This window comes from Suncus etruscus, chromosome 1 (genome assembly GCF_024139225.1).
Source record: "Suncus etruscus isolate mSunEtr1 chromosome 1, mSunEtr1.pri.cur, whole genome shotgun sequence".
Taxonomy (NCBI): domain Eukaryota; kingdom Metazoa; phylum Chordata; class Mammalia; order Eulipotyphla; family Soricidae; genus Suncus; species Suncus etruscus.
The window spans coordinates 111245081-111271541 of NC_064848.1; the positions used below are offsets into that span (position 1 = coordinate 111245081).

A 26461-nucleotide genomic window follows, 5' to 3' on the forward strand; every position below is an offset into this window, starting at 1 on the left:
TGGAAACTAATAATGAAAAGTAAACATTGGTTTTTTACTTTATACCCATACCATATAATTCCATGTAGGCCAGAAAGACAGCACTTGCCTAGTCTACGTGGATGTAGCTATGACAATTGTTGTCTCCTAGTACCACATATGATCCCAAGATACCTCTACATGGTGATGGTGGCCCCTAAGGAACATTAAGTGAGGCTTAAGAAACCAAAAACATACCTGCTCCCAAGTCCAAATGAATTAAAAAAAAACACACCAAAAAGTATCTATGTAGGTGTTTAAAAATATTATAGAGGCCAAACTACGCACTATGCTAAATCAGGAAAGGACCTAAGCATACATCAATGGGCAAAAATTATAAGTGAAAAGACTGATATCTCAGGCTATATAATAGTTTAAAATATGAATAGTAAAACAATAAAAACGATGAAAAACCAATGGTATTATATAAAGGCTGAAAATACAGCTCAGATTCCCGACTGTGAGTGTTGCCTGTGCGTGTTTTTCCACTGTCCTGTCTCCGAAACATCTTGGGAGTGGGCCGAAAAGGGCCCAGAAAAATAGCTCTCCCAGAGCCTCCACAAGAGCACAGCCGGAGCTCCGCGCACTCTTTCTAACCAATGAACCCCACCAAAACACGCAGAAAAAAAATCACACTACAAGCGTGACAATGGGGAAACCTCGCAGGCAAACATCATGCACAGAGAATGAAGATGATAGCTCGGATGACCTAAAAAATCCCAACCATCTGATTAACCTCTTGGATAAGGAGTTTAGAATAGAAATATGGAAGATGTTTGTAGAACTCAAAGAAAGCATAGATTGATCTGAAGAACAAAAGACAGAAATCAGAAAACTCCAAACTGAAATAACAGATCTGAAAAACACGGTAGCTGAACTGAAAAACTCAGTGGATGGACTCGCCAGCAGGTTAACAGCAGCTGAGAACAGAATTGGCGTGCTGGAAGATGAGATGCAGAAAAACTCAACACAGCAGAAGAAATTGGAAAAGAACCTTAAGACAAACAATCAGGCAATGGAAAAAGTACTCAAGGAATGTGAACAGATGAAAATAGAAGTCTTTGATAAACTCAACAGAAATAACATAAGAATCATTGGAGTCCCAGAGGCCCAGGTAGGAGATCTCCAGGAAGAATCAACTGTCAAAGACATTCTTCAAAGAGATACTCACAGAGTTAAAGACTACAAATCCATCATGCAATCAAATCCATCATGCCCGAAGAGTACCAGCTAAAAGAGACCCAAAGAAAAACACCCCAAGACACATCCTTGTTACAATGACAAATCCCACAGATAGAGATAGAATACTGAAAGCAGCAAGATCAAAAAGGGAAATTATATTCAAAGGAGCATCCCTAAGACTTACAGCAGTCATGTCACAAGAAACTCTCAAGGCCAGAAAACAATGGTGGGATATTGTGACAAGACTGAATGAAATGGATGCCTCACCGAGAATACTGCACCCAGCCTGACTCACGTTCAGGTTTGAAGGAAGGATACGTAGCTTCATGGATAAACAGCAGCTCAGAAACTTCACAGATGAAAAACTTAAAGGAAAAACTGAAAGGTCTACTTTAAGACAAGAGACCAACAAACACAGCAAACTTATCTACAAAGATGAAATTAAATCCTATGACAATCATCTCCCTCAATGTCAATGGACTAAATTCACCAATTAAAAGACAGAGTGGCAAAATGGGACAAAAAGATGAATCCAACCTTCTGCTGCCTACAATAAACACACCTGAATAGTCAGAACAAACACAGACTCGGGGCCAGCAAGGTGGCGCTAGAGAAAGGGTGTCTGCTTTGCAAGCGCTAGCAGTTTGTTTCTCCTGGCTTCCCATATGGTCCCCCCCAAGCCAGCGGCAATTTCTGAGCGCTTGGCCAGGAGTAAACCCTGAGCATCAAACGGCTGTGGCCCGAAAAACTAAAGAAAAAAAAAAAAAAGAACAAACATAGACTCAAAATCAAAGGCTGGAGGAAAATCATCCAATCAAAAAACACCCTTAAAAAAGCTGGGTAGCCATATTAATATCTGATGACACCAACTTTATACTCAAAAAAGTTGTAAGGTCCAAAGATGGACACTATGTACTAATCAAGAGATATGTGCAACAGGAAGAAATCAGACTATTAAACATATATGTACCCAATGAGAGACCAGCAAATTATCTAATACAATAACTGACAAATCTGAAAGAAGACATCAAAAATAACACAATAATTTTGGGAGACCTCAACAGACTGAAACACAACAAAAAACATACTAGCCCTGAAAAGAGTAATGAAAGAAAGAGGACTAGTATATATATATATATATATATATATATATATATATATATATATATATATATATATATAGGACACTCCATCCCAAAAAACCTGGATACACATTCTTCTCCAATATACACGAGTCATTATCCAGGATAGACCACATGCTGACACATAAAATCAAGAGGATAGAAATCTTGCAGGCTACCTTTGCTGACCAGAAGGCTCTGAAATTAGATGTGAACTACAAAGGCACACAGAAGAAAAACTTTAACAATTGGAAATTAAACAGCCTGCTACTGAACAACCAGTGGGTCTGAGATTAAATCAAAGAGGAAATCAAAACTTTCCTGGAAACAAATGATAATGAAGACACAAACTGCCAGAATCTATGATACACAGCAATTGATCCTGAGAGAAAAATTTATAGCTTTACAAGCACACATCAGGAAGGAAGAAGGGGCATACCTGAATAACTTAATGACACAGCTCATAAAATTAGAAAATGACCAACAAAAGGAACCAAATAACAAATAACAAAATAACAAATAACAAATATGAAAGCAAATAACAAAATAACAAATAACAAAACTGAAAGCAGAAATCAATGAAGTGGAAATCCAAAAAACAATCGAAAGATTGTTGGTTCTTTAAAAAAATAAACAAGATTGATAGACCACTGGCAAAACTCAAAAAGAAAGAGAGAGAAACCTGATAACCCATATTAGAAATGAGAAGGGGGAGATCACGATAGATACTGTAGAGATCTAAAGGGTAATCAGAGACTACTTTGAGAAACTTTATGCTACTAAACATGAGAACCTAGAAGAAATGGATAAATTCTTGGACACTTATAACCTTCCACATTTAAGTAAGGAGGTTATAGCATATCTAAACACCCCATCACTATTGAGGAAATTGAAACTGTAATCAAACATCTGTCCAAAAAGAAAAGCCCAGGCCCAGATGGATTTACTAATGAATTCTTTCAAACCTTTCAAGAGGAGCTACTACCAATACTAGCCAGGCTCTTCCATGACATTGAAAAAACAGAAACACTCCAAAATAGCTTTTATAAGTCAACATCACCTTGATACCAAAACCAAACAGAAATGCTGCCAAAAAAAGAAATATACAAACCAATATCCCTGATGAATGCAGATGCAAAGATCTTCAACAAAATCCTGGCAAATAGGATCCAATGCATCATCAAGAAGATCATACACTACGACCAAGTAGGTTTCATCCCAGGACTGCAAGGATGGTTTAACATCCATAAATCTTTCAACATCATACACAACATCAACAAGAAAAATAAAAATCACATGATCATATCAATAGATGCAGAGAAAGCATTTGATAAGGTCCAACACCCATTCTTGATCAAAACTCTCAGCAAGATGGGAATGGAAGGAACCTTTCTCAATCTAGTTAAAGCCATTTACCACAAGCCAATAGAAAATATTATCCTCAATGGAGGAAAACTAAAAGCCTTTCCCTAAATTCTGGTACAAGACAAGGCTGTCTGCTCTCACCACTCCTATTCAACATAGTACTGAAAGTGCTTCCTATAGCGATCAGGCAAAAAGAAGATATCAAGGGAATCCAGATAGAAAAGGAAGATGTCAAGCTCTCATTGTTTGCAGATGACAGGATACTCTACTTAGAAAACCCTTAAGACTCTATGAAAAAGCTTCTAGAAACAATAGACTCATATAGCAAGGTGGCAGGCTACAAAATTAACACACAGAAATCAATGGCCTTTTTATACACCAATAATGATAGGGAAGAGATGGACATCAAGAAGGCAATCCCGGGCCCGGAGAGATAGCACAGCGGCGTTTGCCTTGCAAGCAGCCAATCCAGGACCAAAGGTGGTTGGTTCGAATCCCGGTGTCCCATATGGTCCCTGTGCCTGCCAGGAACTATTCTGAGCAGACAGCCAGGAGTAACCCCTGAGCAATGCCAGGTTTGATATCAAACATCCCCTATGCTTTCCTGAGCCCGAAGGAGTGATTTTGAGTTCAGAGCTAGAAATAACTGTTGAGGGCTGCTGGGTGTTACCCCAAAATAAAAAATAAACAAAAAGAGTAAAAGAAAAAAAAAAGTCTACCATAAAACATGTGGCAAAACAAGCAATTAAAAATAAAAAGTATAAATGAGCAAGAAAAAAAAGGGTTGCTAAAACAAACAAAAACAGTATTGGGAAGAGAACGAAAAGCAAGCATTCCCTAAAATAGTTAGTACTAGGATTAACATCAATTTATGAAAATCAAATTTAGTACTTAAATATTTGATCATAATAAAGGCTGCCACACATTTAAACTATTGATTTAAAATAACTGAAAAAGAAGGATAACCATCAAGGAATGGAAATTTGGGCCTGGAGAGATATCACAGTGGCGTTTGCCTTGCAAGCAGCCGATCCAGGACCAAAGGTGGTTGGTTCGAATCCCGGTGTCCCATATGGTCCCCCATGCCTGCCAGGAGCTATTTCTGAGCAGACAGCCAGAAGTAACCCCTGAGCGCCGCCGGGTGTGGCCCAAAAACCAAAAAAAAAAAAAAAAAAGGAATGGAAATTAAATATAAATTCCACTGTAGTCAGTAAATCTGAAAAATTTCATTTATTTTTATTTATTTTTTGGGGGGGCACACTTGGTGATGCTCAAGGGTTACTCCTAGTTGTGGTCACAAGTCATTCCTAGCAGTGCTTGAGGGACCTTATGAGGTCCGGGGACAAACTGGGGCAAGTTAACATGTAGGTTTTTGGGCCAAACCCGGCTCTGCTCAGGGGTTACTCCTGGCTGTCTGCTCAGAAATAGCTCCTGGCAGGCACGGGGGACCATAAGGGACGCCAGGATTTGAACCAACCACTTGGGCCCTGCATCGGCTGCTTGCAAGGCAAACACTGCTGTGCTATCTCTCCGGCCCACACATTTACTTTTTTCAATCAAATGAGAAAGCATTCAAATCACATAAAGGAAAACATTTAATGGTTTTGGGGCTAAACCTGGCATTGCCTCAGGGCTTACTCCTAGTTGAGCACTCAGGAATCACTCCTGGTGATGCTCGATAAACCATATAGGATAAGTACGAACTGAATCCGAGTCAGCCACGAGAGGCAAGCACCCTACCCACTGTACCATTTCTCTCTGGCCCCGGGAATACATTTTAATAGTTTTATTGTGCCCCAAGCCCTGCCAGAGTGATGTCTGAGCACATAGTCAGGAGTAAGCCCTGGGTACCACTGGGTATGGGTCCCAGCCAAAATAAAATAAAAGTAGAAAAATTGCATCCGAGCTCCGTTAGTCTTATTTAAAGACCTATATAATAATGAAATTTCAACAATTAGGTTTCTATTCCAAAGTATTTAAATATTTTTGAAAATTATTTTGTACCTGCAATGAATACAAATAGGCACATCTTCATGTTCTTGATATTTTCTCATTAAACTTATCATGTCCAAAATAGAATCAAATGAGGAGGGAACATCATGGTCTGGCCAGTTCACATAATGAAACTGATATAGCCTACGAGACTCCTTCAAGAATAAAAGACATGAACAATTATGAAAATAAGTTTGTAAACTTTAAAGCATACAAAAATCTGCACATCTAACTCTGCTGCCATTTCAAAGATTTTCTTTTTTGTGGTATTTAGCACTGCCTTAACAATTCCCAATTAAATAATAGCCTACAATTATTGACTTACCTATCAAGTACTGATCTAAGGGCTTCACATTAATTATTTAATTAATATGTAACAACATGATAAAGGTAATATTAATACTGTCCTTTGGTCAGTAATGAACTTGAGACAGAGAAATTAAATAATTTGCCTTATATTTCACTGCAAGTGACCAATGTGAAATCTGAACCCAAGTAGTTTCCTTCATAATGTGCATTTTTTACTGTTATCATAATATTAAATAATCTACACCATAAATAGATGAATATTATACAAAGAGCTCTAAGTCTTAGAATCTACTATAATTACAAAGAATATCTCAAAAGAAAAATTAGAAGCAAAACCAAACCACATATTTTATTTAGATCATTGATTATTAAATAGTGCGGATTGCCCACATCCCCTACTTGTTCAGCAGTTCTGTGAGGGTTTTGTTTTGTATTTTTGTTTGTTATGTTTTGGTTTTGGGCTACACCCAGATGTGCTCAGAGCTTACTCCTGGCACTGTACTCGGGAATCACTCCTAATCTGTTTGGGGGTGGGACATATGGGATCGAGCCCGGATCGGCCTGGTGCAATGCAAGCGCCCTACCCACTGTGATATTACTCCAGCCCAGCACATTTGTTCGGCTTTTTTTTTTTTTTTTTTTTTGGTCTTTTGGACCACACTCGATGATGCTCAGGGGCTACTCCTGGCTATGCTCCTAGCTTGGGGAACCATATGGGATGCCTGGGGCTAGAACGACGGTCCTTCCTTGGCTAGCGCTTACAAGGCAGACACCTTACCTCTAGCGCCACCTCTCCGGCCCCGAGTTTTATATTCTCATTAAAATATTTTTATTGAATCACATGAATCATAACGTTATTCATAATTGAGTTTCATGTATGTTTTTTAAATTATTTTCATGACAATATGTCATTTGCTTTTTTTGGTTTTCATTTTCTGGTAAGTGTAGTCTTCAAAAGACTACATCATTTATGATGTCAGCATTCTGATAGCTTAATGAAATATATGTTCCTGTAGTCCTATTAAAAAAAATACTTTTATGGAGGCCAGAGAGAGAGAGAGAGTAGGGTACTTGACTTGCACACAACTGACAAGGGATTGATCCCTAGCATAGCATATTTTTCACTGAACACCTCCAGGAGTAACTCTTGAGTGTAAAGCCAGGACTGACCCCTGATAATTTCTGAATGTGCTCCCCCAATTATTTTTTAGAGCTTGGTATGAGGCAGAGTACACATCTGGCATATTTCAAGTAATAATTTCAATCCCTTGTCCCCTGATTCCCTAACAATGTCAGATGGATGTAACTCTGGTGGCTCCAAATAGCACTGGGTCCAGTACCATACACACAATTTATTTTCACTTTTATTTGTATTTTTTGGTTTTTGGGTCACATCTGGCAGCGCTTAGGAGTTACTCCTGGATCTAGGCTCAGAAATTGCTCCTGGTAGGCTCGGGGCACCATATGGGACGCCTTTATTCAAACCACCGTCCTTCTACATGCAAGCCAAACGTCCTACCTTCATGCTATCTCTCTGGCCCCTTATTTTCACTTTTTATTTTTAAAATACTACACACTGAAAGGTATCATTAATATAAACAAAAAAAATCCGTGGCCTCTTCAATACTTTAAAAAATGTAAAAGGGAGGCCGGAGCGATAGCGCAGTGAAACTGCATTTTCCTTGCATGCAGTAGATCCAGGATGTACCTGGTTTGATCCCCAGTGTTCCATATCAGCCCCCTAGTCACAAGTGATTTCTGAGTGCATGGCCAGGAGTGACCCCTGAGCATCACCGGGTGTGGCCCAAAACCCAAAACCCAACCCCCCCCAAAAAAAAGGAAAGGCCAGATACCAACATGTTTAATAATTCTCTGCTGGTGATTCAAGCATGGGTGGGCCTGAGGATGTGGTGCTCAGTTACCCTGGTGACTCAAAGTCACCCTGGTAGCGTTCAAGAAGAATATAGATACTTTACAAATGCACTAGCTGAAGAATGTTTTTAAGATATTCCTTTGATTTTTTTTTCTTAGAAAAGTAATTACTTTGTAGGTTTGAAAAACTGAAGACAGAAACCTCAAGTAAAACATAAATGAAAGTGAAGATATAGCATGATGATGACCTGACTAAAAAATTTGTACACTATGGAGTTGGGGAGAGAGCTCAAAGGGCTATGGTACATGTTTTGTAAGAAGGAATCCTAGGTACTATTCCTAATAACACACAGTCCCTAGAGCAATGCTGAGATCACAGCCTCTGAGGACCACTTATGCTCAAATAAAAAACAGCAAAAATGTAAGCCAGTAGAACTGGATGGTAATTATGTAAACAATATTCTGATCTGCTTACTGCAAATGAGGAAAAGAATTTGTAGCAAAGAAAATTGATTCCAAATATAGTAAACTTAATTTAGGTAAAATTGTTCTAATTTCGATTTTTTATTACTTTGTAACTAATTGGATAAGAAAAAGGTTCAAAATATCAAACAAGGGGCCAGAGTGATAGTACAGTGGGTAGGATGAACGTAGCTGACCTGGGTTCTATCCACAGCATGCCATAGGTCTCCGAGCCTGCCCAGAGGCAGAAGCACTGCCAGGGGTGGCCCCAAATCCAAACAACAACAAAAATCATTATTCTAACTTCATCTCAAATAACTGAAACATCAAATTTCTATAACTAATATAAAACAATGTAGTATTTAAATACTGTAATTTGAAATTATTAAATGTTTAATTTTGGGGGGATTGTTTTGGTTTTTGAACCACAATGGCAGTGCTCAATGAATCACATGCAGAGACAGGGATTAAAGTGGAGTCAGCTGCATGCAAAACAAGAGCAAAAATACCTGTATTATCTATCCAATCCTAAACATATACCAATTCTAACAATTTCTTTTATTCTGATTCAACTAAACTTTATTCTCCCTTTAGAATTACCAATGATAGTTTAATCACTGACTTGTTTATGAATATCTAAGTTTTGTGTGAGTTTTTTTTTGTTTAGGGACTACATCTGTCAGTACTAGATGGCATCTCCAACCTCTTATTGTTCAGGGGTTACTCCCACATACCAAAACTTGCACTAAGCCCTTTGAACTATCTGTCTGACTTGTCCTGGACATATAGTTTTTATTTAGTTTGATTTTACATTATATTTTATATTGATTGTTTCACTGAGGATTCCAAATGAGCAATTTTGGCAAATTTATTTGGTAACTGTGTCTTTGATAAAATCTACTCATGTGATTTGCTTATTATTTTATTTTAAAAACTTTTTTTCTTTTAAAATTTTTGGCCATACCCAATAGAGCTCCTCACTCTACACTCAGAAATCACTCCTGATGGGTTCAGGAGCCTATAAAAGGGAGCAGGGACTAAGTCCAGGTTAACCACGAGCAAGGCAAATGCCCTACCCTCTTTACTACCTCTGACCACTATTTTAAGAATTTTGGCTATTCTGTATTGCAAATAAGACTGCATGGCAGCATTAAGTATTTTGAAACTTTGCTTACTCTTAATTGCACAAATGGCTTATTCACTAAAGAGCCTCACATGTGAAACTCTGTAATTAAAAGGAATGTGATCACCAACAAGTACCACAACCTGGCTGCCACAGTATCAAATCAGCAGAGTGAAGGGGAAAAGCAATTGTTTCCAAATGAAAAGAATTAAACGTTTTCTGGCTAAGGTTTATAAAAACATAAGCTTTAAAAAATTTTAGGCTGGGCCAGAGAGATAGCATGGAAGTAAGGCATTTTGCCTTGCATGCAGGATGGCGGAGGTTCGAATCCCGGCATCCCATATGTTCTCAAGAGTCTGCCAGGAGTAACCCCTGAGCGCTGCTGGGTGTGACTCAAAAAAACAAAAAAACAAAACAAAACAAAAAAAATTGGGAGGTTTTGGAGCCACACCTGGCAGTGTTTAGGAGACTTACTCCTGGTTCTGTGCTCAGGTCTGGGAAGGGGACATATATGAGATACCAGGAATCAAACTTACCTTGGCCACAAGTAAGGCAAGTGCCCTGTCTACTGAAATATACCTTACATTTTTTAGATTAATTTGCATTATTCATATATTCTCCATTTATTTAAGTCAGGATATTCAATAATATGGTTTTGTTTTGTAGTGTTAAAAAAACAACAACACCAAAATTGTCTTGGAAGCTATCTTAAAATGTAAAATAGTGGCCAACCCGAGACAGACTCACGTTTGATCTTTGTCATGGTCCCCCAAGCCTGCCAAGAGCAATTTCTGAGTGCAGAACCAGGAATAACCCGAGACTGGAGGGTGTGGCCCAAAAACAAAAACACGAAAAAAGTAAAATACTTACATTTTGAAATTCAAGTAAGAGTGTCCTAATGAAGTAATCTGTTCTTGCTTGTTCAGCTTCCTAAAAAAAGAAACACTTGCTATTGAGAACTGCAACAAAAACAGATAATATGAAAATAAACGTAGCCATCTATTTAAAGTCCATAAAAATAACTTTAAAACTGCAAATATATCTGTAATTTTAAGATCATTTAAAAGTTATCGATTTACCTTTTTTTTTTTTTTTTTTGGTTTTTGGGCACACCTGGTAGTACTCAGGTGTTCCTCCTGGCTCTATGCTCAGAAATGGCTCCTGGCAGGCTTGGGGGATTATATGGGATGCCGGGATTTGAACCACCGTCCTTCTGCATGCAAGGCAAATGCACTACCTTCATGCTATCTTTCCGGCCCCGATTTACCTAAGTTTAATTTATAGATTGTTTTTTTTTTTTTAATTATTGTACAAGTTTATAATAGGGTGCTTTTATTTTTTTTTATTTATTTTTTTTTTTGGTTTTTGGGCCACACCCGGTGGTGCTCAGGGGTTACTCCTGGCTGTTTGCTCAGAAATAGCTCCTGGCAGGCCCGGGGGACCATATGGGACACCGGGATTCGAACCAACCACCTTTGGTCCTGGATCGGCTGCTTGCAAGGCAAACGCCGCTGTGCTATCTCTCCGGGCCCAATAGGGTGCTTTTATAGGCATGATGAGCAATCAAGTACAGAAACAAATATAATATATAGTATCATTCAGTTCCTATTATCACCTTTAATTATTTTATCTTTCCATAAAACTTGATTTTCCTTACCCAATATATCATTCTCAATTAACTAACTGCATGTCAAAAGAGCCAGGAAGAGGATGCACTGAGAAAATCCCAAATTGTAACTTTGATGACCAGCAAAATCTCTGTCACTTAGAAAAATGCCTCTATCAATTTTTCAATAAGCAAACTTCTTTAGGCTCTAGTTAAAACATGTATAGTGGTATAAGACTTGACTTTTCAAGAACAATGGGATAAGAAGGATCGGTGATATTATTCCTGCTTAAATTTTGTATTTTTATCTTGTTTTTTGGGGGGGGGGGTCACACCATGTGGTGCTTAGGGCTTACTCCTGGCTCTGCACTCAGGAATGACTCTTGGTGGACTACCATAAGAGGTATTAAGGATTGAACCCAAGTCAGTTGTGTGCAAGGCAAGCACCCTACCCACTGTACTATCTCTCCAGCCCCTCCTGCTTAAATTTTAAAATCAAATAAATAAACTTTCAAATAACATTGAGAAGTTATATTTTTACTGTCATCACAAAAGGAATACTAGGTGAGAATACTGGTCCTAGAATTTAATTTTTCCTACTACAGAAGATAAATAATTTTGGTTTTGCAAGTCAGAGTCCCTACTCAACCTTATTATTGGGATAGTCAAATATGTAAATTAATGGGTTTTGTTATGCTTTAAGAAAACTATCTACAAAATAGGCACTAAATAACAGGACAATGTATGTTTTGGATCTGTAAGAAAGATGTCATCTTGTATTACTTAAAGAAAATTGTTAGTGTTTTTCCTTAAGTTTACTTATATTTTACTATGGTTTTTTAATTTTTATTTTTGGGCCACATCCAGTGATACTCCTGGCTATGCACTCAGAAATCGCTCCTGGCTTTGGGGACCATATAGGATGCTGGGGATCGAACCGTGATCTGTCGTAGGTTAGCGCAAGCAAGGCAGAAGCCTTACCGCTTGCATCACCTCTAATGAAGGAATTTTTATTTCTTTCTTTTTTTAGGCATTTAGGGCTAATATGTGGTGCCAAGAATTAAAACTGAGTTGTGCAAAAGGAGCTGCATGCAAGGCAAGTGTCTTACCTTCGGTACTCTCTCTCCAGCCCTAGGATTAATTTTATTCTAAGATAGCAGTTTATAAACCCACCTTTATACTTTCTGAGGAGTATATGTGGATATGAGAAGTTAACATGATAAACTACTATGCATTCTTCTAAGTTTTTACTCATTTATTCAAGTTAAAAATGAATATTTTTCCAATTTTCAAGTAGATAACTCAAAGTACAGTGACTCCATTTACTCTTTACACAAACATTTATCAACATGCAAAGACAACATATACAATCAATGTACAAATGTAGAAGGAATTAAACTTTTATGATATATTCCCAAATATTCTAAATTTAAAGGGAGTATAAAAACATTATTATTAATACATAATAATTTTATTAAGAATAAATTTACGGGGCGGGGCCGAAAAAAGAAAAAAAAAAGGAAAAAAAAAAGAATAAATTTACATGTATCATTAAATATATAAAGCTGGGTTCATACCATAATGTTTCATTCATCTAGTTTCTCATTTCCTAATAAACAATATACATAAAAAATGAGACTTACACAAGAAATTTTAAATGGTAGAAATGTTATAGCGTCTTCTCCATATAGGGGCCAATAGCGCTCACATTTTTTCTATTAACAAAACAAGAATGTTAGAATGTAATCCATTTATTGAATGTATTTTGTGCCCTGGTTAAAAACTGTTACTCTTTTCCAAAACACACAAACATTACCATCATTAGGCCAGAAGTTGGGAGGGCTTTTATTCATTTATTTATTTTGGTTTTTGCTGCGATCAGAAATCACTCCTGGCAGGCTCAGGGGACCATGTGGGATGCTGGGAATTGAACCCCGGGCCAGCAGCATGCAAGCCAAACACCCTACAGTGTGTCGCTCCTGCCCCAGGAGGGCTGTCTCTTGATGGTTAGTCATAAAAAACAACTGTAAATAGTGGGGGGAAAAGTGAATAAAGAAGAATTATCTGACGTTTTATTTTAAAAGAGTGACTGGTACAAGGAGGTCTATTTAGGATCAGGTCAAGCTCTAATGCTTATAAAATGATAATTTCTATTAATATCTGGCTGAACTCTCATATTTTAAGAAATTATTTACTCCCAACTACAGCCCTATCACTTTTATTTTCAATTTACTAGAGGGTGAGGAGGGGGCACTGGGCCACACCTGGTGATACTCAAGGGTTAACTCCTGGTTCTCTACTCAGGGGTCATTCTTGGCAGTCCTAGAAACAATATGAAGGGTCAGGGATCAAACTGGAATCAGCTAATGGCTTTAAACCCAGAACTAACTCTCTGATCTTATTTCTTTTCTTTTTCTTTGTTTTGGTTTTTGGGTCACACCCAGCAGCACTCAGGGGTTACTCCTGACTCTACACTCAGAAATAGCTCCTGGCAGGCTCAGGGGACCACATGGGATGCTGGGATTTGAAGCACCGTCCTTCACCGTCTAAGGCAAACGCCCTACCGCTGCACTATCTCTTTGGTCCCTGATCTTATTTCTTCTTCTTTTTTCTTTTTTTTTGGTTTTTGGGCCACACCCAGTGTTGCTCAGGGGTTACTCCTGGCTGTCTGCTCAGAAATAGCTCCTGGCAGGCACGGGGGACCATATGGGACACCTGGATTCGAACCAACCACCTTAGGTCCTGGATCGGCTGCTTGCAAGGCAAACGCCACAGTGCTATCTCTACGGGCCCCCCTGATCTTATTTCTATTGTTTTGCTTTTGTGTCACACCTGACAGTACTCGGAGTACTTCTGGTCCTGCTTGATGGAGCCAGATCTGGTGCCAGGATTGAGCCAGGGTTGGAAACTCACAAGGCAGGCAGGCACCTCTCTGTACTCCGACCTATTTCTATTTTTAAAGTATTTCTGAACTTCAATATACAAATTAGCTTTCTACTTAAAACAGTATTAAAATTGTGGAACCGTGGATTTAATTCAGTGGTAAAAAAAATGTTTTGCATGTATGAGACAGTGGGTTAGATTCCCAGAAATCACACACATGCCTATACATGCAAAAGTTAACAAAAAACAAAACTTAAAGACTGTTAAGTATCATATAAATTACTTTAATTCATAAATGTGCATAAGAAACGCTAATAAAATTAATTTTGTTACTTTTTACCAAATAAGGTAACAGAGTATTTAATAATTTAGATTCATAATAAAGATCAGAAATATATATATCCCTAGAAATAAAGAGATTAAAAAAAGAATAGTTCACAATTATTTTAATTATTAACAGGTAGGTATACATACCCTTCCCATCTCAAATTCTCGGCAGGCCATTACAATGATCTAAAAAGAATATAGGGACATAGGGGAAGATAAAGAATATTCTAGTTAAACATAAATTAACTGTTAAAGCAAAAAACAACTTAAGCACTACTTTACACTGTAAGTAAAAGTCTACCTGGCCCGTCAAAAAAGTTGATGCATTATTGTTAAGTATGGGCTTAAGAAATGAATTTAAAAAGTCACCTGGGCCTTCTAAATAAAAACTAATCCTACAGCAAAAAATTAAATAAGCTTAAATTGATGTGATTTAAATTTTATGAAAAAATGTACTTAAAATGAATCTTAAAATATACTTTACATTTAATAAAATTATATAAAGGTTCATGCACTTTACTCTTTACACATAAGGCTTTTATATTTACTTCCTTATTCCCAACATGTAATGTTTAAAATATACAATAAAACCTGAAAGCATTTTATGGTAAATACTGTATAGCACTATCTAAAATTCTACTGTTAATATTTCACTGTACATGTTTTATTACAATAACTATCTCTCCTTTCATCTATCCTTTTATTTAGTAGCTCTCTTAATACCTAACAACTTATAACATAATTTAAAATATCATCACACTGTTCTTTAAACTTTAGATCAGTTTAAAAGAAATTAACAAGATACCCTAAATACATTTTGTCTTTCTGTAAACATTAACTAATAATCAACATTATGATCACCAAAAGGTCTTTCCTTTCCTTATTTTGAAAAACTTCCTATGTCATTACATAGAATATTTCTCAAAATAAATTTTGAAAAAAAAATTACTTACTACAACATTGTACTCCCATATCATCCTCCAAAAGTCTATAACTGTATTGGCTAAGGGTCCTTGGGTTGCCACATATGCTTTAGGCCCATAAACACCCTAGGATGGTTAAAAGCAAATGTCATATTATTATGATTATCAAAATTAAAATATTTCAAATTTTATTAGTAAAAAAAGGTACTTTAAAAATGCATTTTCAAATAAATATTCTTTAACAGCATCTAAAAGCACAATAAATGTAAATTTACTTCAGTTTTTGATGAAATGTTATTATTTTTATGAAGTTATTAGACAGGATATGTCACCTTATACAAGTTAAGAATCAAAAGCAGAAAATCCAATGTCTAGTGAAGGAAAGCTAACTACAACAGGGACATAAAAGCATGTTTAATTCTAAAATCAATACTAAAACTCACTTTTAATTTTTTTCTTAGCTAAATTCTCTGATACTTTCAATTATCTAGCTTTCAATTATTCAACTTATAATTGATTAATATTACAAATTTTTAATAATCAATGGATACACCAAAAGGTTATTAACTATAATACTAAATCAGTACATAACTGAATCATACAATTGGGTTAGTGTCAAGTACAATAAGAAAACAAAATTTTTGAGAACTGGAGAACAGCAAGTAGGGATTTGCCTTGCAACCAGCTAAGCTGACACCTTTATGGTCCCCTAAGTATATCTGGTATGGCTCAAAAACTAAAAGAAAAAAATTAAAGAACAAAGAACAAAAAACCTGAAATTTTTAAACATCTAGGCTGGAGTGATAGTACAGTGGGTCAAATGCTTGCCTTGCTCTGGACAACCTGGATTCCTATCTCTGGCATCACATATAGTTCCCCAAACACAACAGGAGTGACCCTGAGCAAAGATCAAGAGGTGACACACCTGAGCACTGTGTCAGGTATGGTCCTAAAACAAACAAACCCTGTCCTTACATAAAGGTAAGAAGTCCTTACATAGGTCAGAACAATAGCACAGTATGAAGGGCGCTTGACTTTCATGGAAGCCACCCAAATTTATGGAAGGAAGATCTGGGTCAGATCTCCAGTGCCTCATCAGGTCCCCCAGCACCACTAAGAGTGATATCTAAACGCAGTGCCAAAGGTAAGCCCTCAGCACTGCTCAATGTGACCTCACACTAAACATAAGTAAACAGATAAAGGTAATATCAACAAGTGAAACAGCTTACTACCTATGTATAATGTTTTGCTTATCCTATTAGTTTTGGATTTTGCCATAATGAAAATTGTTTAACAAAATCAAACAATTTTTTTGAGGGGTCACACCACAGCAGCACTCAGGGGTTACTCCCGGCTCTACGCTCAGAAATCACTACAGGCAGACTCGGGGGACCATATGGGATGCCAGGATTCGAACCACCGACTTTCTGCATGCAAGGTAAATGACTTTCTGCATGCAAGGCAAATGCCTTACCTCCATGCTATCTCTCCGGCCCAACAATTTTTTAAACCTTGTTAAAAAATTTTACTTGAAACAAATACTATTCAACATTGACTTCGATAGTATTAATTTTACTAGAGACCTCTACATCACCTTACTAATTTATTAAGAATATCTTTTGCTTACTTAAGAAAGAACCAAATCACATTTGTTATAAAATTGAAAGGGTCAGAGAATAAGCTGAACGAAACAAGGTATAATCTTTTATTTTTATTTAATCAGGTAGCTGTATCTTCTGAATAGCTGCTATAAAAAAGAGTTTGGCTGCTTTTGATCAAATATATATCAAAATAGTGTACATGGAGGAACCCCCACTCTCCTTGATGGTATAACTGAAAAGGGTGGAGTGTATACTTGCATACTAGATGCCCGAGGAAGGGAAGCTTTGGCCCCTGCAGCTGACTGATTCCTGGGGAAGCAAACCTGACCTACTTGGAGAAAGGTCGGGTAGGAAACCCACGCACTGCTACCGTGTTGTGGCTTAATAAATAAAAATATATAAATAAAAAGGAGTATGTATCAACTAGGAGATTATCTATATAAAAGGACAAATTAATTTTGTATTTGGGTTGCACACTTGAAATAGTGATTAGAAATGATAAAGGGGGGTTGTCCAGCTTAGTTTGAGACTCAATGATTTAAAATTAACATTATTTAGTAGACTTTATCCCGGTACTTAGGCTTAAGGGGGCCGGAGTGGCAGCGCTAGTGGTAAGGCATCTGCCTTGCAAGTGCTAACCTAGGACGGACTTCGGTTGGATTCCCCGGCGTCCAAAGCCAGGAGCTTGGTCCCCCAAGCCAGGAGCAATTTCTGAGCGCATAGCCAAGAGAAACCCCTGAGCATCACCGGATATGGCCCAAACCAAAAAAAAAAAAAAAGTTATTCTAAAGAGTACCAATGGGGCCAGAGTGATAGCACAGCGGTAGGGCGTTTGCCTTGGATGCAGATGACCCAGGATAGACCTAGGCTTGATCTCCGCATCCTATATGGTCCCCTGAGCCTGCCAGGTATGGCCCAAAAACCAAAAGCAATAAAATTAAATTAAATATTAACAACAATTCGAAATCACTTAATATGTTACAACAAAAGGGAAAGACCTTGTATATGGGGAAAGACCTTCTTAACTAAAAGAAAACTGAGTGATGATTTTGCAATGGGCAAAATTTGCTTTTGATGTTAAAAAAAAAAAATAAGGGGCCGGAGATACAGCACAATGGTGTTTGCCTTGCAAGCAGCTGATTCAAGACCTAAGGTAGTTGGTTCGAATCCCAGTGTCCCATATGATCCCCTGTGCCTGCCAGGAGCTATTTCTGAGCAGATAAGCAAGGAGTAACCCCTGAGCACTGCCAGGTGTGGCCCAAAAACCAAAACCAAAACCAAAAAAAAAAAGGAGGGGCCAAAGAGATAACATGGAGGTAAGGCGTTTGCCTTGCATGCGGAAGGATGGTGGTTCGAATCCCGACATCCCATATGGGGCCCTGAGCCTGCCAGAAGCAATTTCTGAGCGCAGAGTCAGGAGTAACCTCTGATTGCTGCCGGTGTGGCCCAAAAACAAACAAACAAAAAAACAACAACAAAAAAAAGGAGACAAAGGAAACTTACTATAATAAACTAAAAGAAAAATAGAAAACTTTCTCTTTACTATCATAAACTAAGCAAAGCTTATATGAATAAGGCATCTAGAAGCAAAGGCTAGAAAAGGTGCCAGGATTGTGATTTTCTTTTGTTGTTGATATAAATTGAAGCAATAAAATATTTAGTAACAGGGATAAAGAATAGTACATTTTGGAATGTACTTCACAGGCAACTAAACCAGGTTTGATCCTGGCACCACAGTCATCAGAGTACCACTAAGAGCGTTCCTTGAGTTCAGAGCCATGAGCAGGTCCTGAATACAGTTAGGTGTATCGCTTCTCGGCCTTTTGGCTAAGATCAAGTGAATACAGTTAAGTGTAGACCCGAGAAAAAATATAAAACATTTATTTACTAGCATAGAAAAACATTAAAGTAGATAAGCAGCATTTAATAAATACATACCTTGATAAAATTTGCATTGATATAGTCTGAATCTTGAGAAGGAGTCTTTAAAGTCAGCTTAACTCGACTATGATCAACTATAAGAAAAAAATTATAAAAGGACATGTTGGTAAATAGGTATTCTGATAAATCATGTAAATAAGAAAATCTTTACTTTAAAAGACAATTTAATGAAAAATGACTCTATTAAGCTCACCTATGGCATAGAGCTGAATTTACAACTGCATTCAAAATAACTGTTTTGTTTTTTTTTTTTTTTTGGTTTTGTTTTTTTTTTTTTTTTGGTTTTTGAGCCACACCCAGCGTTGCTCAGGGGTTACTCCTGGCTGTCTGCTCAGAAATAGCTCCTGGCAGGCACGGGGGGACCATATGGAACACCGGGATTCGAACCAACCACCTTTGGTCCTGGATCGGCTGCTTGCCAGGCAAACGCCGCTGTGCTATCTCTCCGGGCCCAAAATAACTGTGTTCTGTAATGTGGTGCCAGAGGTCAAAACCAAGGTCTCATAGATGTGTGGCATATGTTCTATAGCTGAGACATTCCTGGTCCCTCAGGAGTCTTTCCTTCTTTTTTTGCCACACCCAGCAGTGCTCAGGGGTTATTCCTAGTGGTGCTCAGGGTATCAGATGGGATGCCAGACACTGAACCCAGCCCAGATGAGCTCAAGGCAACCACCCCACTTGCTGTATTATTGTTCTGGTCATTCCCTCAGAAATCTTTTAAAATTAAGTAAATTATGATAAATTTCTTTTTCTTTTCTCTTCTTTTTATTTCTTTACGAACCCTTGTGTCAAGGGTTGACTTTCAATAGAGCAGAGTGAGGGAGCTGCTCTGCTACATAGGAAACCCTGACCCAGAAGCGGGTCATCAAATTTTGGTAAATTAAGATAATATATAAAGTCAAAACTATACCCATTCAATAACTAGGCGACATCAATTTAGGGTAAAAATTTATGTGACTTTTTCTTTACAATAAAATCCAAAAATGAAATCATATGCTATACTTAAAATAGAAGTAATGTATAAAAAACATAATTTAAAATACTTGACCTTAGAAAATGGATAAAATTAAAAGTAATCTCCCTTGTCCTTGAATGTTCTCTTTCTCAACAAAGATACTAGTAAGCTTTCTTTTCCTTTTCAAAATTAGCATTCTCCCCTTTCCTTTGTTGTCGTGATGACCAAAAGTCATGTGTATCTATCTGGTTGTGATTCTCGCACACTTGGTCGTGGTAGCAAAGATCATCTACAAATACTGCCAGATTTCACTAGTCAAGGAGAAAGGTGTGTGTAATTGGCCTCAAGTGCAGGTATTCTAACACTGTGCTTTTCCTCTCCCCTTAAAAGTAATTTTTATGTATCTCCCTACATTTCAAAATTATTCAAGTAAGATCATAATATATATTTATGTTGCTTTTCACCCTGATACTTTTCAGTTATTCTGACACTCTCCAATCATCCATTCTTGCAATGTTACACAGATTTCAGTATATGTATATTCCATTATTTAACCAGCTACTCAACTAACTGGCTTTTTTCTATTAGAAATGCTAACTGGGGGGGCCAGAGAGATAGCATGGAGGTAAGGCGTTTGCCTTTCATGCAGGAGGTCATCTGTTCAAATCCTGGCATCCCATATGGTCCCCGGTGCCTGCCAGGAGCAATTTCTGAGCCTGGAGCCAGGAATAACCCCTGAGCACTGCCGGGAGTGACCCAAAAACCACACAAAAAAAAAAAAAAAAAAAAAGAAATGCTAACTGGGGATGGAGCAATAGCACAGCGGGTAGGGCATTTATTGGCCTTGCAAGTGGCCAACCGGGGACAGATCAGGGTTCAATTCCCCAGCATCCCACATGGTCCCTGAGCCTGCCAGGAGCGATTTCTGAGCGCAGAGCCAGGAGTAACCCATGACTGCCACCAAGTTTGACCCCAAAACCTAAAGAAATGTTAAAAAAAAAAAAAAAAAAAAAAAAAAGAGGCCAGATAGCATGGAGGTAGAGCCTTGCATGCAGAAGGACAGTGGTTTGAATCCTGGCATCCCACATGGTGTCCAGAGCCTTTCAAGAGCGATTTCTGAGTGTAGAGCCAGGAGTAACCCCTGAACGCTGCCGGGTGTGAACCAAAAACCGAGGGGGGAGGGGAAGAGAGGGGGGAGAAGGTGGGGGAAGGAGAAAGAGGGAGAGAGGGGGGGGAGAGAAGGGAGGGAGGGAGAGGAGAGGAGGGAGGGAGGAGGGAAAGGAGAGAGGAGAGAGAGAGAGGAGAGAGAGGAGAAGAGAGAGAGAGAGAGAGAGAGATGAGGGAGAGAGAGAGAGAGAGAGAGAGAGAGAGAGAGAGAGAGAGAGAGAGAGGAGAGAGAGAGAGAGAGGAGAGAGAGAGGAGAGGGAGGAGGAGAGGAGAGATGAGAGGAGTGGAGAGAGAGAGAGAGAGAGAGATGCTAACACAGAGGGCTGGAGCAATAGCACAGTGGTAAGGCATCTGCCTTGTACACAAGTGACCTGAGAAGGACTCAGGTTCGATTCCTGGCATCCCATATGATCCTTTGAGCCTGCCAGGGCGATTTCAGAGTGCAGAGCAAAAATCATCAACAACAAAAGAAATACTAAGATAGGGGGCTGAATAGATAGAACAATGGGTAGGGTTCTTGATTTGCATGCTGCCAACTTGGTTCAATCCTCAGTATACCATATAAACCCATGGCACTTATAGTAGTTACTCCTGAGCACAAAACCAGAAGTAAACCTTGAGCACTGCCAGGTGTGGCACAAAACAAACAAAAACTAATAAAAAAACCCACTAGAAAGCAAAAACTAACGAAATGTACATATGTTATTTATCTGTTGGGAATAGTATAGGGTAAGTTACTAACAGAAAGTGCTACTTGTGTCCTAAAATATGCATATTTTGTTTTTTGGGGTTTTTTTTTTTGGGGGGGGGTCACACCTGGTTGCACTCAGAAATTACTCCTAGCTGTGCATTCAGAAATCGCTCCTAGCAGGCTCAGGGGACCAACCATATGGGATGCCGGGATTCAAACCACCATTCAACAACTGTGTGCCTGGCAAACGTCCTACTGGTGTGCCATCTCTTTGGCCCCTAAAATATGCATATTGATATAAAATGCTTTATAGACACATCATTTTTAATATCTGACAATCTAAAAAGTTAAAAAAAATACATTTTTGAGAGGGTTAGGTTATACTCAACATTTTATGTTCCTGAAAAACTTTATTTCCAACTAATTCTAAATTCACAGAAAAGATGCAAACATAGCACTAAGAATTCTTATAGATCCCTTACTGTTTCCCTTATCACAGTACAATTATAAAAACCCAGAAAATCAACATTATTACAAAACTATTTCACAACTCAGGGCAGAAGAGATAGTACAGCGGGTAAAGTGCTTGCTTTGCATGCAGCTGACAGGGTTCAATTTCTGGCACCCAATATGTCCTCCAAACCCTGCCAGGAATAAGCTCTGAACCCTACCAGGTGTAGCCCCAAAATGATAAAACAAAAATAAGTATTAAACACTAATTATAAAAATTTTACTAGGAACTGGGTCAATAGTGCAGCAGGTAGGTGCTTGCCTTGTACATGGCTGACCCAGGTTCAATCTTTAGCATCCCATATGGTCCTCCAAGCCTGCTAGGGGTGATTCTTGAGAGCAGAGCCAAGAGTAATCTAAGCACCCCAGGGTTTGGACCCAAACCAAAACAAACTATTTTGAGTGTTTCTGCTTGGTTTGTGGATCATATCCAACAATGATCAGTGGTCACTCCTGAAAGTGCTTGGGAGACTATACAGCACTGAAGTTCAATCTGGGCTCCATCATGAAAAGTAGGCGTATTACAGTTCTCTCAGTTATTTCCCTAGTTCCCCCATTAGCAACTTTTTTTAACCAGATTAAAATATTTCTCTTTGCAGGATCCCACACTACGCTTAGCTATTATTTCTCCTTTGTCTCTTCCAATCTAGAAGTTTCTTTGATTGATTGATTCCTGTGATTGGAATGATGTTATGCATTTTTGGCAAGAACACCAGAGAACAATGAGACATGAGTTGGGAGTTGTAGATGTAGATAACTTCAAGATTATAAAGCAAAGAACATAAACAATTTGAAGGGTCTGAGTGATAGTATAGCAGGTAAGTCATCTGCCTTGCATAGAGCTGACACAAGTTCGATCTCTGACATGACTTAAAGCAAAGAAAATAAAACTATTTGCAGGGCCTGAGCAATAAATATAGTATAACAGTTAAGTCATCTGCCTTGCATATAGCTGACAAAAGTTCTATCCCTGAGCACAAAGCCAGGAGGAATAACCCCTGAGCACCATAGGGTGTGGCCCTCAAAACAAAACAAACAAAAAACTATTGTAGATTTAAATAGCAGGTATGACACACTTTTGTTCTAATTTTGGAGGAGGAGGTTTCTAAACAACTCTCAGTGGGTCCAAGATCCACTTTTGGAGATACTTTGCATAACCAGGCAAAACTGACAATATAATACTACAGCATGGCAATTGGTAGTGGGTGTCAGCGAACCAAGCCATACTCGATATTGAATTTAAAATCTCGTATATGTCAGGTTGCACTCTAGTTACTTCCCAAACAGACCCCTGATGTCAGGTTTACATTTTATGGGGCTGGAGAGATAGCATGGAGTTAGGGCATTTGCCTTGCATTCAGAAGGAAAGGGGTTCAAATCCTGGCATCTCATATGGTCCACTGAGCCTGCCAGGAGTGATTTCTGAGCGTAGAGTCAGAAATAACCCCTGAGCACTGCTGAGTGTGACCCAAATACCAAAAAATATAAAAAATAAAAATAAAAAAAATATAGAATAGCAGATAGAAACAAGTCATCTTAAAAGCTAAGCTTTTGGGGGTGGGAAAAAAAAAGTTAAGCTTTTATTCACATAGTTAATTAAAATTATATTTGTGAATAGGTATGTCATTATTTTATTAGCATTAAAAATGCATCCGTTGTATTTATGTCAATGTTATTTTAACAAAATATATTCTTTGAATATGAAGTCCAACAAAGGTATTCTTACTTTGAATTTAGAACTCCAGGTATTCTTATTTGGTATTTAAAACTTGTGATACTCAGAAAAATAGAGATTTTAAAAAACAAACAACAAAACTTTCAGAAAGAAAAAAAGGCAAAAAATTTAAGCTTTTATCTTGTTATACCTTAAAAGAAAGGTTTAATTACTATCTTCTCAACAATCAAATTCATTTAGGAAGAATAAAGCAGTTTAGTTTAGAAACTGCAAATTAACATTTTCATTTGTCCTATTAGGGGCATTTAAAACTTACATGGCAGTATGTCCTTATATCTGTTCTTTTTAACATTTTCTTCTTTTTCTCCAGTGGCTGTGGGATAAATCTTTTCTGTTCTATATTTGGTAGACAATCTTCTTAATCGCTTTATATGTAAAAAAGAAAAATCAAGTTTAGAAAAACATTTTCAAAATGTTAATGACAAAAATAGCTCTTCTCTTACGTTAACCCCAATTCTTCACAACTCATTTTCCTGTTTTTCTCAGTTCACCTCTCTTAGAAAGTAATACCAAAGATAATTTAAATGATCAAAGGGAACAACGAAGTAAAATTTTATAAGAAATCACTTTTAAAAATAAGAAGAATTAATATCTTTTTTTGGGGGGGAGGGAATTGTTGGGCGAAACCTGGCTATGCTCAAGAGGACATCTACTGTGCTAGGAATCCAAGCCAAAGTTGATTCTTATAAGTATCTTCAGTATTGTGTGTGTGTGTGTGGATGGTGGTGGTGGTTTTTGGGTCACACCGGCAGTGCTCAGGGGTTATTCCTGGCTCCAGGCTCAGAAATTGCTCCTGGCAGGCACGGGGGACCATATGAGACACTGGGATTCAAACCGATGACCTGCTGCATGAAAGGCAAATGGCTTACCTCCATGCTATCTCTCCGGCCCTTCTTATAAGTATCTTAATTTGAACTCTGTACTATATCTCTCCAGCACCCTTTAATTTTAGGGGCCAAACCTGGCAGCACTTAGGGGCTACTTATAGTTTGGTGCTCAAGGGTCACTTCACAAGGTACAAAGAATGGAACCTAGACTTCCTGAACATGCACTATATCCCTGACCCTGAAGTTAAAATATTTAACTCAGTCTTTAACTTATTCAAGTAATGTCTGCATGTTAACTAAGGGTCTCAATAACCAAATTCTAAAACTATGCCTAAAAGATTATGTACAAGTTTCTTTATTCCTTCTCTCAATAAACCACGCAAAGCCCCTTCCAAAGCATAAGCTAATAATTACTTAAAGTTACTGCAAAACAAAGTTTCTTCATTACTGAATTGGAAATGCCCTACAAAGACCAATTCTGCTTATTCACTGCATTACAGAAGTGGTTTTTAAGTTAGTGACAAATTCTTACCACATATGGCAGTAGGGATGTTTTTTGGGCTGGAATATTTCTGCGTGTCAGTAATACACTTCCTGCTTTCAGAAGCACTGAAAGTCTGCATTGTGAATTGTTTAACTTTACTATTTCACTACACTGCTAAAGTTTAATTTCAAAGAATCCTATTTTTTCCTCCAGGCCTAAGGCCATATAGAAAATATTCTATTTTTTATTATTCCAAGTATTAAATACAAATAAAAAAATTTAACTGTTGTAACATTCAGCTTTCTACCATTTTATTTTTGTACTGTGATGCTGATATTTATATTTAAAAAAAAGAATTAATTATTTAAGATCATCAACTTATTTGTGTTAATACCTGAGCATGCAGTATTTAATCTGGAGTTTGTTTCTTTGAAAAAAGAAAACAAAACTACAAACAACCCCCCCCCAAAAAAAAACAAACTAAATTATCACACAAGAGGCCTAAAACAGAAATATGCAATTTTTGTTTCCTTACGATGAAAGATTGACTAAAAATTATTCCATAATAGCACAATGTTGGTAATAAAGTATTTAATATGGGGCCAGAGAGATAACATGAAGGTAGGAATTTGCCTTGCATTCAGAAGAACGGTGGTTCAAATCCCTGCATCCCATATGTTGCCCCGAGCCTGCCAGAAGTGATTTCCGAGCGTAGAGCCAGGAGTAACCGCTGAGTACTGTTGGGTGTGACCCAAAAACAAACAAAAACAAAAAACCAAAGAAAAAAAAAAAGATGTAATATGTTAAGGCAAAAATAATTTTTTTTTTTGTTTTTGGATCACACGCAGCAGCGCTCAGGGGTTACTCCTGGCCCTATGCTCAGAAATCACTCCTGGCAGGCTTGGGGGACCACATGGGATGCCGGGATTCGAACCACTGTCCTTCTGCATGGAAGGCAAACGTCCTACCTCCATGCTATCTCTCCAGCCCCGGCAAATTTTTTTATTTAGAAGCAAATGAACTTCTATGAGAGGGTATGAGAAAATGAGAACCTCTATACAAAATGCTGGCAGAAAGGATTAGCACAACTCCTAAAATGTAGTAATTATAGATATATAAAAATTCCTTAACACAAGAATTGTACTTTTATAAACTTTCTCCTGTAATAAAGAAACAGGCACAATGTTATTTATTATAGTGTTGCTCATGGCAAGAAAAAGGACTGAAAATAATCCCCCAAAAGTCTACTAATAGAGGACTAACTAAATAATTTATTTCAATAATATAATTGAAACTCTGCAAGAAAGTAGGGAACAATATGCTATATATAATAAGTATCAGAAAAATAAAAATATATTTGTATTTAT

At 37.7% G+C, this 26461-nt stretch overlaps 1 protein-coding gene across 1 annotated transcript in view; it reads right to left on the reverse strand.

Moving 5' to 3' along the window:
- The window catches only part of PTPN12 (protein tyrosine phosphatase non-receptor type 12), an 81608-nt gene that overhangs the window by 20657 nt on the left and 34490 nt on the right, over nt 1–26461 (reverse strand). The window contains exons 2-8 of the mRNA XM_049783275.1: nt 24040–24148; nt 18723–18799; nt 15214–15309; nt 14408–14446; nt 12694–12765; nt 10315–10374; nt 5691–5833 (exon numbers count right to left, since the gene is read on the reverse strand). Of these exons, the coding sequence (XP_049639232.1) occupies nt 5691–5833; nt 10315–10374; nt 12694–12765; nt 14408–14446; nt 15214–15309; nt 18723–18799; nt 24040–24148 (596 nt within the window). The remainder of the gene's footprint in view (nt 1–5690; nt 5834–10314; nt 10375–12693; nt 12766–14407; nt 14447–15213; nt 15310–18722; nt 18800–24039; nt 24149–26461) is intronic.